Source organism: Macaca thibetana, chromosome 19, assembly GCF_024542745.1.
Source record: "Macaca thibetana thibetana isolate TM-01 chromosome 19, ASM2454274v1, whole genome shotgun sequence".
Taxonomy (NCBI): domain Eukaryota; kingdom Metazoa; phylum Chordata; class Mammalia; order Primates; family Cercopithecidae; genus Macaca; species Macaca thibetana.
Window position 1 is genome coordinate 11,954,093 of NC_065596.1, and position 15,050 is coordinate 11,969,142.

The 15,050-nt window shown below is 48.4% G+C and overlaps 3 protein-coding genes across 3 annotated transcripts in view; 1 reads left to right on the forward strand and 2 right to left on the reverse strand.

The window, feature by feature from the left end:
• Positions 1–15,050, reverse strand: part of GET3 (guided entry of tail-anchored proteins factor 3, ATPase) — a 422,808-nt gene that overhangs the window by 172,327 nt on the left and 235,431 nt on the right. The gene's annotated exons all lie outside the window — the stretch shown is intronic.
• Positions 1–15,050, forward strand: part of LOC126942542 (zinc finger protein 709) — a 143,994-nt gene that overhangs the window by 62,009 nt on the left and 66,935 nt on the right. The gene's annotated exons all lie outside the window — the stretch shown is intronic.
• LOC126942705 (phosphoglycerate kinase 1-like) lies at positions 5,571–6,709 on the reverse strand. Its single transcript, XM_050770645.1, is given in 3 exon segments — positions 5,571–6,080; positions 6,121–6,295; positions 6,298–6,709. Coding segments are annotated over 3 exon segments (1,053 nt in total). The 5' UTR covers positions 6,680–6,709; the 3' UTR covers positions 5,571–5,584.

Sequence of the window (15,050 nt, forward strand, 5' to 3'; positions counted from 1 at the left end):
ATGCCATCTTCCTTGCTCTCACACCATGTCACATTTGCTTGAGAGCCCTGCATTGTTCTCCCTGAGACCTCATTTTTGTAATAAGCCTTTTCATATTCTCGGTGTGTATGTGCACCACATAGCCATCAGTGTCAACATCCAAAGCACACCTTTGGCCGGGCGCGGTGGCTCAAGCCTGTAATCCCAGCACTTTGGGAGGCCGAGACGGGCGGATCACAAGGTCAGGAGATCGAGACCAGCCTGGCTAATACGGTGAAACCCCGTCTCTACTAAAAAATACAAAAAAAAATAGCCGGGTGAGGTGGCGAGCGCCTGTAGTCCCAGCTACTCGGGAGGCTGAGGCAGGAGAATGGCGTAGACCCGGGAGGCGGAGCTTGCAGTGAGCTGAGATGCGGCCACTGCACTCCAGCCTGGGCGACAGAGCGACACTCCGTCTCAAAAAAAAAAAAAAAAAAGCACACCTTTTCAGGCAACCATAACAGCTGGCACTGTCAGCAGGATGTCTAGATGTTGGTCACCACGCAATGTTTCAGCCTTCCCTTTCTCTCAGGTGCTAACCTGCTCTGCTATCTGGTGGCCAGCATGCTCCTTTGAGCTGCTGCTAGTTGCTGCTCTGTGTTCCATTGTTGAGGCCGAACAAACTAATGTTCCAGATTTAGCCAACCAAAGATGGCAGTTTCTATGTCTTTTTTTTTTTTTTTTTTTTTTTTTTTTTTTGAGACGGAGTCTCGCTCTGTCGCCCAGGCTGGAGTGCAGTGCCCGGATCTCAGCTCACGGCAAGCTCCGCCTCCCGGGTTTATGCCATTCTCCTGCCTCAGCCTCCCGAGTAGCTGGGACTACAGGCCCCCGCCACCTTGCCTGGCTAGTTTTTTGTATTTTTTAGCAGAGACGGGGTCTCACCGTGTTAGCCAGGATGGTCTCGATCTCCTGACCTCGTGATCCGCCCGTCTCGGCCTCCCAAAGTGCTGGGATTACAGGCTTGAGCCACTGCGCTTGGCCCAGTTTCTATGTCTTTGGCATTTAGGAGCAGGAGTATCGGATTTGGGTCCTCCTTAAAATGGTCTGGGGCTAGGAGTTTTCAGTTTGCCTTTCTATGTAGAATGAAGCTGGGACTGATGGTAGGTGTTGGCCTTGTCCTGTAGGTCTGGTGGTGGGGGCTGGTGGTGAGATTTTATCTTGTGCATGTTGGGGCCCCATTGGTGGTCATTCCTGAAAGAGCAGTCATTTGAAAATGAGAAAGAGCCAGGCGTGGTGGCGGTGGCTCATGCTTGTAATCTCACCACTTTGGGAGGCCAAGGCGAACAGATCACCTCAGGTGAGGAGTTTGAGACCAGCCTGGCCATTATGGTGAAACCCCATCTCTACTAAAAATACAAAAATTAGCCAGGCATAGTGGTGGACGCCTGTAATTCCAGCTACTGGGGAGGCTGAGGCAGTAGAGTCTCTTGAACCTGAGAGGCGGAGGTTGCAGTGAGCTGAGATGGCTCCACTGCACTCCAGCCTGAGTGACAGAGTAAGACTTGGTCTCAAAAAAAAAAAAAGTGACAAAGAAGGCTGGGCGTGGTGGCTCACACCTGTAATCCCAGCTACTTAGGAGGCTGAGGCAGAAGTATCACTTGAACATGGGAAGTGAAGCTTGCAGTGAGCTAAGATTGCCCCACTGCACTTCAGCCTGGGCAGCAGAGCGAGACTCCATCTCAAAAAAAAAAAAAAAAAAAAAAAAAAAGAGGTTCTGAGCAGAGGAAAGACTGATCTGATTTAGGTTTTGTGTAATTATCCTCCAACTACGGGCTGCAGGGTGTGGGTCGCTGGGTGGGTGGGTTAGGTGGACAAAACTGGATCCTAGTGCCTCACACCCCTTTAAAACGGATAAAAAGACGTAGTTCACGATCAGGGACGTCCTCAGTGATGCTCTGCTGGTCCCACAACCTGAGCGCTTTTTTTTTTTTTTTTTTTTTTTTTGAGGCGGAGTCTTCACTCTGTCGCCCAGGCTGGAGTGCAGTGGCACCATCTCGGCTCACTGCAAGCTCCGCCTCCCGGGTTCGCGCCATTCTCCTGCCTCAGCCTCCCGAGTAGCTGGGACTACAGGCGCCCGCCACCACGCCCGGCTAATTTTTTGTATTTTAGTAGAGACGGGGTTTCACCATGTTAGCCAGGATGGTCTCGATCTACTGACCTCGTGATCCGCCCGCCTCGGCCTCCCAAAGTGCAGGGATTACAGGCGTGAGCCACTGCGCCCGGCCTACCTGAGCGCTTTTTCCAGATGCTTTGACTTTGCACTTCTGCTCCCACGCGGCCAACGCCTGAACTGCAGCAACGTCCTGCAGACCCAGTTTCCTTTTTTGGTACCAGGCGTATGCAGGGCGTGGACAAATCCTACAATGAAACCAGTCAAAGACTGCCCTAGAGAAACTCATATGCCGGGATTTAGATGTTTGTAGGATAACATCGTAAGTAGCAGCTTTGCAGGAAATTGCAAACCACACGTGTTCCAGGGCAATTCTCAGAGGAGGGATCTTTGGGCAGTGTCTCCAAGGACCAGTAAGAATATTTCAGAAAGACACAATGAAAAAAACATTCTAGGCAAAGTGAAAACTGACATTGATACCCCGACCCCAACCCCTCTTAACTGCTACTTCCGACCTGGGTCATGGAGTTACCATTCAAGCCCTATACCCAATACTCATCCTGAACTACTTAACTACTTATTTATATATGTATTTATTTATTATTATTATTTTTTTGAGACGGAGCCTCACTCTGTCACCTAGGCTGGAGTGCAGTGGCGCGATCTCGGCTCACTGCAACCTCCACATCGTGGGTTCACGTGATTCTCCTGCCTCAGCCTCCTGGGCAGCTGTGATTACAGGCGCCTGCCACCATGCCTGGATAATTTTTTTTTTTTTTTTTTTTTTTTTTTTGGAAACTGAGTCTCGCTCTGTCGCCCAGGCTGGAGTGCAGTGGCCGGATCTCAGCTCATGGCAAGCTCCGGCTCCTGGGTTTACGCCATTCTCCTGCCTCAGCCTCCCAAGTAGCTGGGACTACAGGCGCCTGCCACCTCGCCTGGCTGTTTTTTTGTGTTTTTTAGTAGAGATTCGGTTTTACCGTGTTAGCCAGGATGGTCTCGATCTCCTGACCTCGTGATCCGCCCATCTTGGCCTCCCAAAGTGCTGGGATTACAGGCTTGAGTCACCGCACCTGGCCTTTTTTTCTTTTTTTGAGACAGAGTCTCGCTCTTGTTGCCCAGGCTAGAGTACACTAGCATGATCTCGGCTCACTGCAACCTCCACCTCCCGGATTGAAACAATTCTCCTGCTTCGGCCTCCCGAGTAGCTGGGATTACAGATACGCACCACCATGCCTGGCTAAGTTTTGTATTTTTAGTAGAGATAGAGTTTCATTATGTCAGCCAGCCTGGGCTCGAACTCCTGACCTCGTGATCTGCCCGCCTTGGCCTCCCAAAGTGCTGGGACTACAGGCGTGAGCCACAGTGCCCAGCCCCACCTGGGTAATTTTTGTATTTTTAGCAGAGACGTGGTTTCACCATGTTGGCCAGGCTGGTCTTGAACTCCTGACTGCAGGTGATCTACCCACCTTGGCCTCCCAAAGTGCTGGGATTACAGGCATGAGCCACCAAGCCCAGCCTACTTATTTCTTCTCACTCCCATCATCCCGATTGCCACCACCCAGGTCTAGACACTCACCTGGGTACCTGTCAAAGTGTCCTCCTTGGTCTCCCAAACTTGAATTCCTAGTCATTCACCCCAGCACCAAAGGGACATTTTTCTGTCTCTCCCCTGCTCACATACCTCCCATCGCTCCCTAGTGCTCTCAAGTGCAAGTCCAAGCTCCTCAGCCTGGCACCTGTAGTCTTGAAGACCCAGTTCTGCCTGTCCCACTGTATCATTAGCATGAATAACTAGAAAGACATTAATAAAAAGAATAGCACTACTGCTGTTTATTGAGTGCCTACCTGGTGCTTAGACATGTGTCTTGCAGTTTCAAGGTGCATTCACAACAGCTTTATTATCTTCGTTTTATAGAAGGGGCTATTGAGGTTCAGAGAACTCAAGGGACTTGTCCAAGGTCCCCAGCCTAGGTGTAAACTCAATTATTTCCAACTCCAAAGCTCAAGCCTAAACCCAACACTCTGTCCCCTGCATGACAAACCTCTACTGGGATAGGTTTAACTTTCTTGCCATTTCTGTCTTTTACTCTTCTTGAGCCACTATAACAAAATACCATACGATTACAAAATAACAAAATATAATATGATAACAAAATACGATTCTTGACACCACAAAGTCCAAAGTCAAAATGACAGTAGATTCTGTTCTTGGTGAGGGCTTTCTTCCTGGCTCAAAGATGGCTACTTTCTGGTTGTGTCCTCAAGTTGGGGAGAGGGCATGGGGGTGACAGAAAGAGAGGTCTCTGGTGTCTTTTCATTATTATTATTTAGTAGTAGTAGTAGTATTTGAGATGGAGTCTCACCCTGTCGCTCAGGATAAAGTGCAGTGGCACGATCTTGGCTCACTGCAACCTCTGCCTCCTGGGTTCAAGTGATTCTCCTGCCTCAGCCTCCAAAGTAGCTGGGATTACAGGTGCTCGCCACCACGCCCGGCTAATTTTTGTATTTTTAGTAGAGATGGAGTTTCACCATTTTGGCCAGACTGGTCTCGAACTCCTGATCTCAAGTGATTTGCCCACCTGTAATCCAAGCACTTTGGGAGACCAAAGCCCTCATGGATGAGGTGGTGAAAGCAACTTCTAGGGGCTGCATTACCATCATAGGTGGTGGAGACACTGCCACTTGCTGTGCAAAATGGAACACGGAGGATAAAGTCAGCCATGTGAGCACTGGGGGTGGTGCCAGTTTAGAGCTCCTGCAAGGTAAAGTCCATCCTGGGGATGGACGCTCTCGGCAATATTTAGTACTTTCCTGCCTTTTAGTTCCTGTGCACAGCCCCTAAGTCAACTTAGCATTTTCTGCATCTCCACTTGGCGTTAGCTAAAAGCTTCCATGTCAAGATTCAGCTAGTGGTCGAGAGATGCAGTGCCACGAGCCCTTAAACAGTGACGCGGCATCTCAGCTCATCTTTACTGCACCCTGGATTTGCCTACATTCTTCAAGATCCCGTTTGAATTTCTTAGTGACTAAACCACTGTGCATTCTAGAGTGCATATATTTATATTTTGCCTGTTAAAAAAAAGTGAGCCGTGTTAGCTTAGTTCTCTTTTGATGTAGCTTATTCTGATTAGCTTTGTCACCGTTTTACTACTTAGCATGGAAACAAGATGAAATTCCAGGCCGGGCATGGTGGCTCACGCCTGTAATCCCCCACTTTGGGAGGCTGAGGTGGGCGGATCGCGAGGTCAGGAGTTTGAGACCAGCCTGGCCAACATGGTGAAACCCCAGTCTCTACTAAAAATACAAAAATTAGCCGGGTGTGGTGGCACAAGCCAGTAGTCCCAGCTACTCGGGAGGCTGAGGCAGGAGAATCACTTGAATCAGGGAGGCAGAGGTTGCAGTGAGCCAAGACCACGCCATTGCACTCCAGCCTGGGTGACATGGTGAGACTCCATCTCAAAGTAAACAAACCCCCCAAACCCCAAAAACCCCCACAGGACCATTCCACACAATCTGCTTAGCCCAAGTGACAGCCTCAGCATACTTCTTGCTGCTTTCAGGACCACAGTCCAAGCCCATCCTGCCAGCAGATATGCCAGAAGCCACAGTGGCTTGGCCGGTCTTGGCATTCTCATCAAACTTGCCAGCAGCGACAAAGTCAACAGGCAAGATAATCTTCACACCATTCTTCTCAGCTTTAGACATTAGGTCTTTGACAATCTTGGCTCCCTCTTCATCAAACAGAGAAGTGCCAATCTCCATGTTGTTGAGCACCTTAAGGAAGGTAAAAGCCATTCCACCACCAATAATCATCTCATTGACTTTGTCCGGCATATTCTTGATCAGCTGGATCTTGTCTGCAACTTTAGCTCTGCCCAGGATGGCCAGAAAGTGTCGCTCTGGGCTCTCCAAGTCCTTGGCAAAGTAGTTCAGCTCCTTCTTCATTAAAAAAAAACCAAAAAACAAAAAACAAAAACAAAAAAACAAAAATACCACCAGCCTTCTGTGGCAGATTGACTTCTGCCATGGAGCTGTGGGCTCTGTGAGCAGTGCCAAAAGCATCACTGACATAGACATCCCCTAACTTGGGAAGTGAAGCTTGGAAAGCTTCTAATTTGGCTGGCTGGGCTTTAGCCTTGTTTCCAGAAGCATCTTTTCCTTTCCCTCTTCCTCCACCTGAAAGCGGAGGTTCTCCTGCAGGATGACAGACCCAGCAGCTGGGTTGGTACAGGTTTTCTCCACTTCTGGGCCTACACAGTCCTTCAAGAACAGAACATCTTTGCCCAGCAGAGATTTGAGTTCTGCAGCAACTGGCTCTAAGGAGTACTTGTCAGACATAGGGACACCATCAGGCCGGCCTAGGTGTCTCGTAAGAACTACTGACTTGGATCCATTGTCCAAGCAGAATTTGATGCTTGGGACAGCAGCCTTAATCCTCTGGTTGTTTGTTATCTGGTTGTTCTTCATAGGAACATTGAAGTCGACTCTCATAATGACTGGCTTCCCTTTCACGTCCAGCTTGTCCAGGGTCAGCTTGTTAGAAACCGACATTTTGGAAATACAGCTGGGGAGAGAACTCGGTGATTCAGTGAGGGGAGCTGGCTACCGACGTGCTCGGGAGGCTTGCGGAATCCAGTGGTGTACTTTTTTTTTTTTTTTTTTTTTTTTTGAGACGGAGTCTCGCTCTGCCGCCCAGGCTGGAGTGCAGTGGCCGGATCTCAGCTCACTGCAAGCTCCGCCTCCCGGGTTTACGCCATTCTCCTGCCTCAGCCTCCCGAGTAGCTGGGACTACAGGCACCCGCCATCGCGCGCGGCTAGTTTTTTGTATTTTTTAGTAGAGACGGGGTTTCACAGTGGTGTACTTTTTAACAAAAATGTATTTTGAGGTCATTGCAGATTCACATGTAGGAAATAACACAGCCATTTTCTCTCAGTGGTAACATGTTGCATAGCTGTAGTACAATGTCCCAATCAGGAAATTTCATCCCGCCCACCTCCCTCAACTGAATGAACAAGTACAGAGAGTACACTGTTCACAGAGGTGGTTCAACAATTCTACTTCCAAACAGTATTTCCTACCAGTTTTTTTCTTTTTTCTTTTCTTTTTTGAGACAGAGTCACTTTTTCACCTAGGTTGGAGTGCAGCGGCACGATCTCAGCTCACTGCAGTCTCTGCCTCCCGGGTTCAAGCGATTCTCATGCCTCAGCCTCCTGAGTAGCTGGGATTACAGGCGCTCACCATCAAGTCCAGCTAATTTTTGTGTTTTTAGTAGAGACGGGGTGGGGTTTTGCCATGCTGGCCAGGCTGTTCTGGAACTCCTGACCTCAAATGATTTACCAGCCTCAGCCTCCCACAGTGTTGGGATTACAGGCGTGAGCCACTGTGCCCAGCTCGAACAGTTATTAAAAGTTATTTACAAAAAGTATTATTCGCCAGGCGCAGTGGCTCATGAATGTAATCCAAGCCTAGGTGAATGGATTGCCTGAGGTCAGGAGTTCAAGACCAGCCTGGCCAACATGGTAAAACCCTGTCTCTACTAAAAATACAAAAATTAGCTGGGCATGGTGGTGCGTCCCTGTAATCCCAGCTACTCAGGAGGCTGAGGCAGGAGAATCACTTGAACCCAGGAAGCAGAGGTTGCAGTGAACCGGTATCGTGCCACTGCACTCCAGCCTGGGCGACAGAGTGAGACTCTGTCTCAAACAAAAACAAAAACAAGCAAAAAACAAAAACAAAACAAAAAAACAGTGTTATTCTACTACTACTTTTAAATACATGAAGCACTTCCAAATATCTAGAAAGACTAGATATTTCATATAACTTGTCCACCATGTACACAGCACTGTTCAGTAAAGTTCCACACATGTAACCATGGTTATCATCTAAGGTATCTCCTAAATATGACCATTTTGGGCCAGGCGCAGTGGCTCACACCTGTAATCCCAGCACTTTGGGAGGCCGAGGCGGGTGGATCACGAGGTCAGGAGATGGAGACCATCCTGGCTAACACGGTGAAACCCCATCTCTACTAAAAATACAAAAAAATTAGCTGGGTGTGGTGGTGGGCACCTGTAGTCCCAGCTACTTGGGAGGCTGAGGCAGGAGAATGGCGTGAACCTGGGAGGTGGAGCTTGCAGTGAGCCGAGATTGCGCCACTGCACTCCAGCCTGGGTGACAGAGCGAGATTCCGTCTCAAAAAAAATTAAAAAAAAAAATGACCACTTTGGCCTTGAACAATTCCCTCCTTACTTCTTTCTCTCTGCTTTCAATCCAGTGGACAAGTACAGGCATGTGTAATGCTTAGAGATGGTTGAACAAATTCCTATCCAAAAGTCATTCACAGAAGACAAGTTTCCTATGAATTTCAACACAAAGTGTACAAAATATGCTAAATTTACTAAGTACTTTATCATACACTGGCAACCTCTTTAACATCTAGCAATTAGATGTTGCAAAATTAGGATGCATTTGCCCATTATATATGCTATATAGAGAGCAAAACAAAGTGCACAAAACATATAGAAAAATAGTGTCTGAAAATGTCCAAGTATGAACACACTGATCTTTTGAGATTTCTTCCCTCCCACCTCCTCTAAACTATCCAACAAGTATAGACAGTACTACACTGCTCACGAAGGTGGTTAAACAATTCAATTTCCAAAAGGCAGTGTTTCCTATAAATTTTAACAAAAAGATATTTACAAAGTGATATTTCACTACCTCTACATTTAATATACATGGGACACTTCCAAACATCTAGGTAGACTAGATATTTGAAGTAAGGAGTTAATTTGTCCACTGTGTAACAGCAGTCTTGAATAAACTGCAAACATGTAACAATAGTTATAATTTGAAAGTGTTCGAAATATGAACATTCTGGCCTAGAACCCTTTCTGTTTCCATCAACCCAGTGGGCAAAAATGCCTAAATTTTCGGAAGACAATATTTTCTAGGAATTTTATTATTTATTTATTTATTTATTTTTGAGATGGAGTTTCGTTCTTGTTGCCCAGGATGGAGTGCAATGACACATGTAGAGTTAGTAAACTAATATATTTTGTACCTTTTGTTTTAAAATTCCTAGGAAAGGCCAGGCGCCTTGGCTCGCGCCTGTAATCCCAGCATTTTGGGAGACTGAGGCCAGCGGATCACCTGAGGTCTGGAGTTTGAGACCAACCAGGCAAACGTGGTAAAATCCCATTTCTACAAAAATACAAAAAAATTTAGCAGGGCATGGTGGTGGGTACCTGTAATTCCAGCTGCCCGGGAGGCTGAGGCAGGAGAATCGCTTGAACCCACAAGGTGGAGGTTTCAGTGAGCTGAAATCCCATCGTTGCACTCCAGCCTGAGTGACAGAGTGAGAAGCTGTCTAAAAACAAAATAAAACAAAAACCCAGGCGTGGTTGCTCACGCCTGTAAACCCAGCACTTTGGGAGGCCAAGGCGGGTGGATCACGAGGTCAGGGGGTCGAGACTAGCCTGACCAACATGGTGTTGTATTTTTAGTATGTATTTTTAGTCTCTACTAAAAATACAAAAATTAGCCGGTCGTGGTGGTGTGCGCCTGCAGTACCAGCTACTCGGAAGGCCGAGGCAGGAGAATTGCTTGAACCTGGGAGGCGGAGGTTGCAGTGAGCCAAGATTGCTGAGACAGTAGAGGAGTTCTTGAACCCTTGGGGAAGCCGGGTCCAAGTGTACTGAGTAGTGACACCTGACTCCCGATCTTCCCACTGAAAGACAAACAGCTTCTGGCTCTCAGGAGCTATTCTGATGCTAAAGAAAGCATCTTTTAAGTCCAGACAGGTAGCGGCAGCAGCACTAACAATGTGTAAGGGTTAGGAACTGTTGGGTACAGAGTCACTGTAGCTTGGTTGACCAAGCGCAAGTCCTGTACTGGTCGGTAGACCTTGGTCCCTGGCTTAGGGACAGGCAGGAGCGGGGTGTTCCATGGAGACTGGCAAGGAACTATAATTCCATAGGCTTTCAAGCGCCTGAGATGAACCTGGATTCCCAGCTTCTCTGGGAACCCGATACTGCTTTTGTCTTATTGGTTGGGCCCCAGGCTTAACTTCTATGAATACAGGGGCTTGGTTGACCGCCAGTCCCAGAGGGTTATCCTCTGCCCATACTCGGGACCATCACTTAGCTAGAGCTGGTTTTATCTCTTGAGCTGGCTGGGTTAGAAAAAGTCTCCATTCTTCTTCCTGGGGGACCGTAAGGGCCATGATAACTCCTGTTCCCGGTAACTTTCGCTGTAAAGAGCCCTGTTTTGTAAAGGAGATGGTGGCTCTCAGTTTGCTAAGTAAGTCTCTTCTCAGCAAGGGCAAGGGACAGCCAGGCATGTACAAGAACTGGTGAACTATCTCAGGTCTCACTACCGAGCAGGTCTGTGATAGACAGAAAGCCTGCTTAGTGGAAACTCCTGTTGCTCCGATTATATCAATGGTTTTCTTGGATAAGGGGGCACCCGGGGTGGCCACTACTGAATGTTCAGCACCAGTATCGACCAAAAACTTAATGTCCTTGCCCCCAGTTGTAATCCTGACTGTGGGCTCCTTGGGGGCACTTGAGCCCGGTCCCCTTTAGTTCAACAGCCCTTCAGCCAGATTGAACAAAGCTCCCTCGTCTTTATCTGAGGTCTTTTGTTCCAAACCATCTTGCTTTTCCTTCAGTTGGGGACACTTATCTTTCCAATATCCTGTTTCCTTACAATAGGCTCACTGGTTACATCGCAAGCGTGGGCGATTAGACTGGGTGTTCTTCCTGGAACCCCCCTTTCCCTCTCCTTTCGGGAGAATTCCCTTAATGGCCGCAGCCAGTAAGTCGGCGTTTTGCCTAGTCTAGCATTCATCTTCCTTACGGCTTTCTCTGCAACTTGTTGCATCTCTATTCATAACACTTTATTGGCTATCTCCAGTAACTGTGAGGTATTCATACCTGCAAACCCAGCCTGTTTCTGCAGTTTTCTCCTGATATCTTCCGTGCTTTGGCTAACTAAGGCCATGTTAATCATGCGCTGATTTTCAGGGCTATCTGGATCAAAAGGAGTGTATATACGGTAAGTCTCACACAGTCTTTCATAGAATTGCGCTGGACTCACCTCTTTTCCTTGGATGACCTCAGAGACTTTATTTACATTTGTAGCCTTTTGAACCCCTTTCTTTAGACCTTCTATTAATGCCTCACGGTACTGTCTTAGCCTCTCCATGTCTGGTCCCTCGTTCGGGTCCCATTGGGGGTCTGTTCCCGGCAGTTGAACTCTTTTTTTTTTGAGACGGAGTCTCGCTGTGTCTGCCAGACTGGAGTGCAGTGGTGCAATCTCGGCTCACTGCAAGCTCCACCTCCCGGGTTCACACCATTCTCCTGCCTCAGCCTCCCGAGTAGCTGGGACTACAGGCGCCCGCCACCACGCCCGGCTAATTTTTTGTATTTTTAGTAGAGACAGGGTTTCACCATGTTAGCCAGGATGGTCTCGATCTCCTGACCTCGTGATCCACCCACCTCGGCCTCCCAAAGTGCTGGGATTACAGGCATGAGCCACTACGCCCAGCCTGAACTCTTATATATTCTTAGGGGTTTTGGTAATCAACTGGGATGTGCTCCTCTAGCCACTTAGTTGCCGCCTGGAGCGCCCTTTGCCTTCATGTGTATTAAAGAGGTACATGAGCAGCTGGTGGCAATCAGCCCAAGTAGGATTATGAGTCTGTATAAATAGTTTGGAGCAAGCCAATTAAAACTTGAGGCTTTTCAGTGTAAGATGGAGTATTATTTTTCCAATTGAGGAGGTCAGCGGAGGTGAAAGGTTCATACACAAAGGCATGCCTTTCCACCATGTGTCCATCCTCATCTACCCCAGTATATCACTGCTCTCTCGGGGGCATTTGGATTCCAGTCTTGGGCCATAAACGAGTTGCCAAGGGAGGAGTTTCTCCTGTGGCTTCACTTCCTCTCTTGTCTACTCTGGGTGGCTAGATAACTACTCTGGGTGTGGTTATCTGGTGGAGGTGGAGGTGCTGTGGGCTCAGGGGTGGGGAGCCCTTCCTCCCGATAAGGAGAGGGTATTGCTGGTACCAATTCCTGCCACGATTCTCCTGGTGTTGGGTTGGACAGGACTTTTGGTGCCGACTTCCCTCGGCAGGTGGAGCGAGAACTTTCCTTAACTAACTGTCCCTTTGCTACTAGTACTGCTGCTGCCTGTCCTCTTAACCACTGTGGGGGGTCCAAAACTAGCTGTAACCAAGAATCTATATATGGGAACTGATCTGGGTACCCTGACTTACAGGTTACCCTGTGCCATACCTTCGAGATAAGGGACCTGTCCAGGCTTCCTTCTGATGGCCAACCCACCTCTAATGCTGGCCAGTCTATCTCACACAAAGTTCTAAGTTTTCCTGGTGTCATGGTGACTCCATAGTCTCCCTTAAATCCCTTTTTGAAATTTTTCAACATAGTTCCTAGTGGGGTGGATTTACTTTGTGACCCACATTTCCTCGAGACAAAACACCACACTTACACCACACGCACACCATAAAACAAAGAACGGGTAAAAAGGGCACACACACACTTTTACAGTTTATGCCAAACCAGAATCAAAACCAAAATCAGAGTATCCAGAAATCTAAGCCACGTCAAAACCAAAACCAAAGTATCAAGCAATCCAAGTCAAGTCAAAAACAAAAACCAAAGTGTCGGTACAGGCGCACGGTGGGTGATCAGGCCATGCTTCCACTCAAATGGAGTAGGCAAGTTCCCAAGACCAATCCTGTCAAGCAATTCAAACCAAGTCAAAACCAAAACCAAAGTGTGGATAAAGGCACGCTGTGGGTGATCAGGCCACACTTCCACTCAAATGGAGTGGGCAAGTTCCCAAGACTGGTCCTGTCATGTAATTTAAACCAAGTCAAAACCAAAACCAAAACCGAAGTGCCCATAAAGGCACGCCATGGATGATTAGGCCACGCTTCCACTCAAACGGAGGGGGCAAGTTTCAAAGACTAGTGTTACCAAGTTTTAGATGTCCAGACTCCAAGTGCCTGTTCCTTCCCGGTGTTCAGCCATGGGGGCCTGCCACACACTGCTCTGGCGAGGCATCCCACCGGGTCAAATGCCTACCTGGGAGGGCTCTCAGGATCCGCATCACTCGGGCTGGTCGGAGTCCCCCCCAGGGATGTTCCACAGGGCAGGCTTAAGCCGCCTAAGGAGCTGCCTTGACCATCCACCAATCACCTCACTTCCCGGTCAGGGAACCAAGAAATGTAGCAGGATGAGCCGCAGACAAAACTCCTCAGACACCGAGTTAAAGAAGGAAGGGGTTTATTTGGCCGAGGGCATCGGCGAGACTCCTGTCTCAAGAGCCGAGCTCTCCGAGTGAGCAAGTCCTGTCCATTTTAAGGGCTCACAACTCTAAGGGAGTGTGTGTGAGAGGGTCGTGATTGAGCAAGCGGCGGGTACGGGACTGGGGGCTGCATGCACCGGTAATTAGGTCGGAACAAAACAGGATAGGGATTTTCACAGTGCATTTCTATACAATGTCTGTAATCTATAGATAACTGATTAGGTCAGGGTGGCCCAGGGTGCGGCGCCGGGCTGTCTGCCTGTGGATTTCATTTCTGCCTTTAGTTTTTACTTCTTCTGTCTTTGGAAGCAGAAATTGGGCGTAAGACGATATGAGGGGTGGTCTCCTCCCTTAGTTTCACCATTTGGCCAGGTTGGTCTCGAACTCCTGACCTCAGGTGATTCACCCACCTCGGCCTCTCAAAGTGCTGGCGTGAGCCATCGCGCCTGGCCAGGAATGTGGATTCTGAGAAGCTGCAGAGCTGTGAAAAGCAGGAGACCCATCTGCAGATGTGGTTGGGTGGGGGCAGAGGGTTCTGTCTTTTCTGAGGTTGTACCTTTGGCGCCTGGGGCCATTTTCTGGGCAGTGTTTTGGTTTTAGCATCCATGGGGTCGCTGGGGTCAGGCTGTAATTTGTATTCACGAATTAAAGCTGTGAAGGTCAGGTTTAGTGAAAGACTGGTTTGCCTTGTCCCCCGGAGAAAAGGTTTGGGAACGTGACAGTTTATTTAGGTCACAACTTTACAATGACTGCAGGTGAGAGTTTCCTGCTGGTACAAATGGAGGGTTTTGAAGGAAGGAGTGTTTCCACATTGTGAGGAGGGGACTGGAGGGCACCTTGAGCTCCTGGAGTTGAATTCTTAAGTGTCCCTGTCTCATCACCAGGTTCTGATCCACACTGGGGTTCCATTTCAGCAGTTAGAGTCGGCTCCCAAGCTTGGGAATTTTTTTTTTTTTTTTTTTTTTTTTTTCAATCTTGCTCTGTCGCCCAGGCTGGAGTGCAATGGCACTATCTCGGATCACTGCAACCTCCCATTCCCGGGTTCAAGCGATTCTCCTACCTCAGCTTCCCAAGTTGCTGGGACTACAGGCACCTGCTACTACGCCTGGCTAATTTTTGTATTTTTAGTAGAGATGGGGTTTCACCATGTTAGTTAGGCTGGTCTTGAACTCCTGACCTTAAGCAATCTTCTTGCCTCCGCCTCCCAAAGTGCCGGGATTACAGGCGTGAGCCATTGCACCCCGCGCTTGGGAATTATTTTTAACCTTATGATTGTGGGTTTTCCTTGTGAACTGCGGGTGAAGCAGGCTGCTTGTCTGAGGTAGTTCAAGTGTTTGCTTTACTTCTCTTGGTTTCTCTCTCTCTCTTTTTTTTTTTTTTTTTGAGACGGAGTCTCGCTCTGTCGCCCAGGCTGCAGTGCAGTGGCCGGATCTCAGCTCACTGCAAGCTCTGCCTCCCAGGTTTACGCCATTCTCCTGCCTCAGCCTCCCGAGTAACTGGGACTACAGGCGCCTGCCACCTCGCCCGGCTAGTTTTTTTGTATTTTTTAGTAGAGACGGGGTTTCACCGTGTTAGTCAGGATGGTCT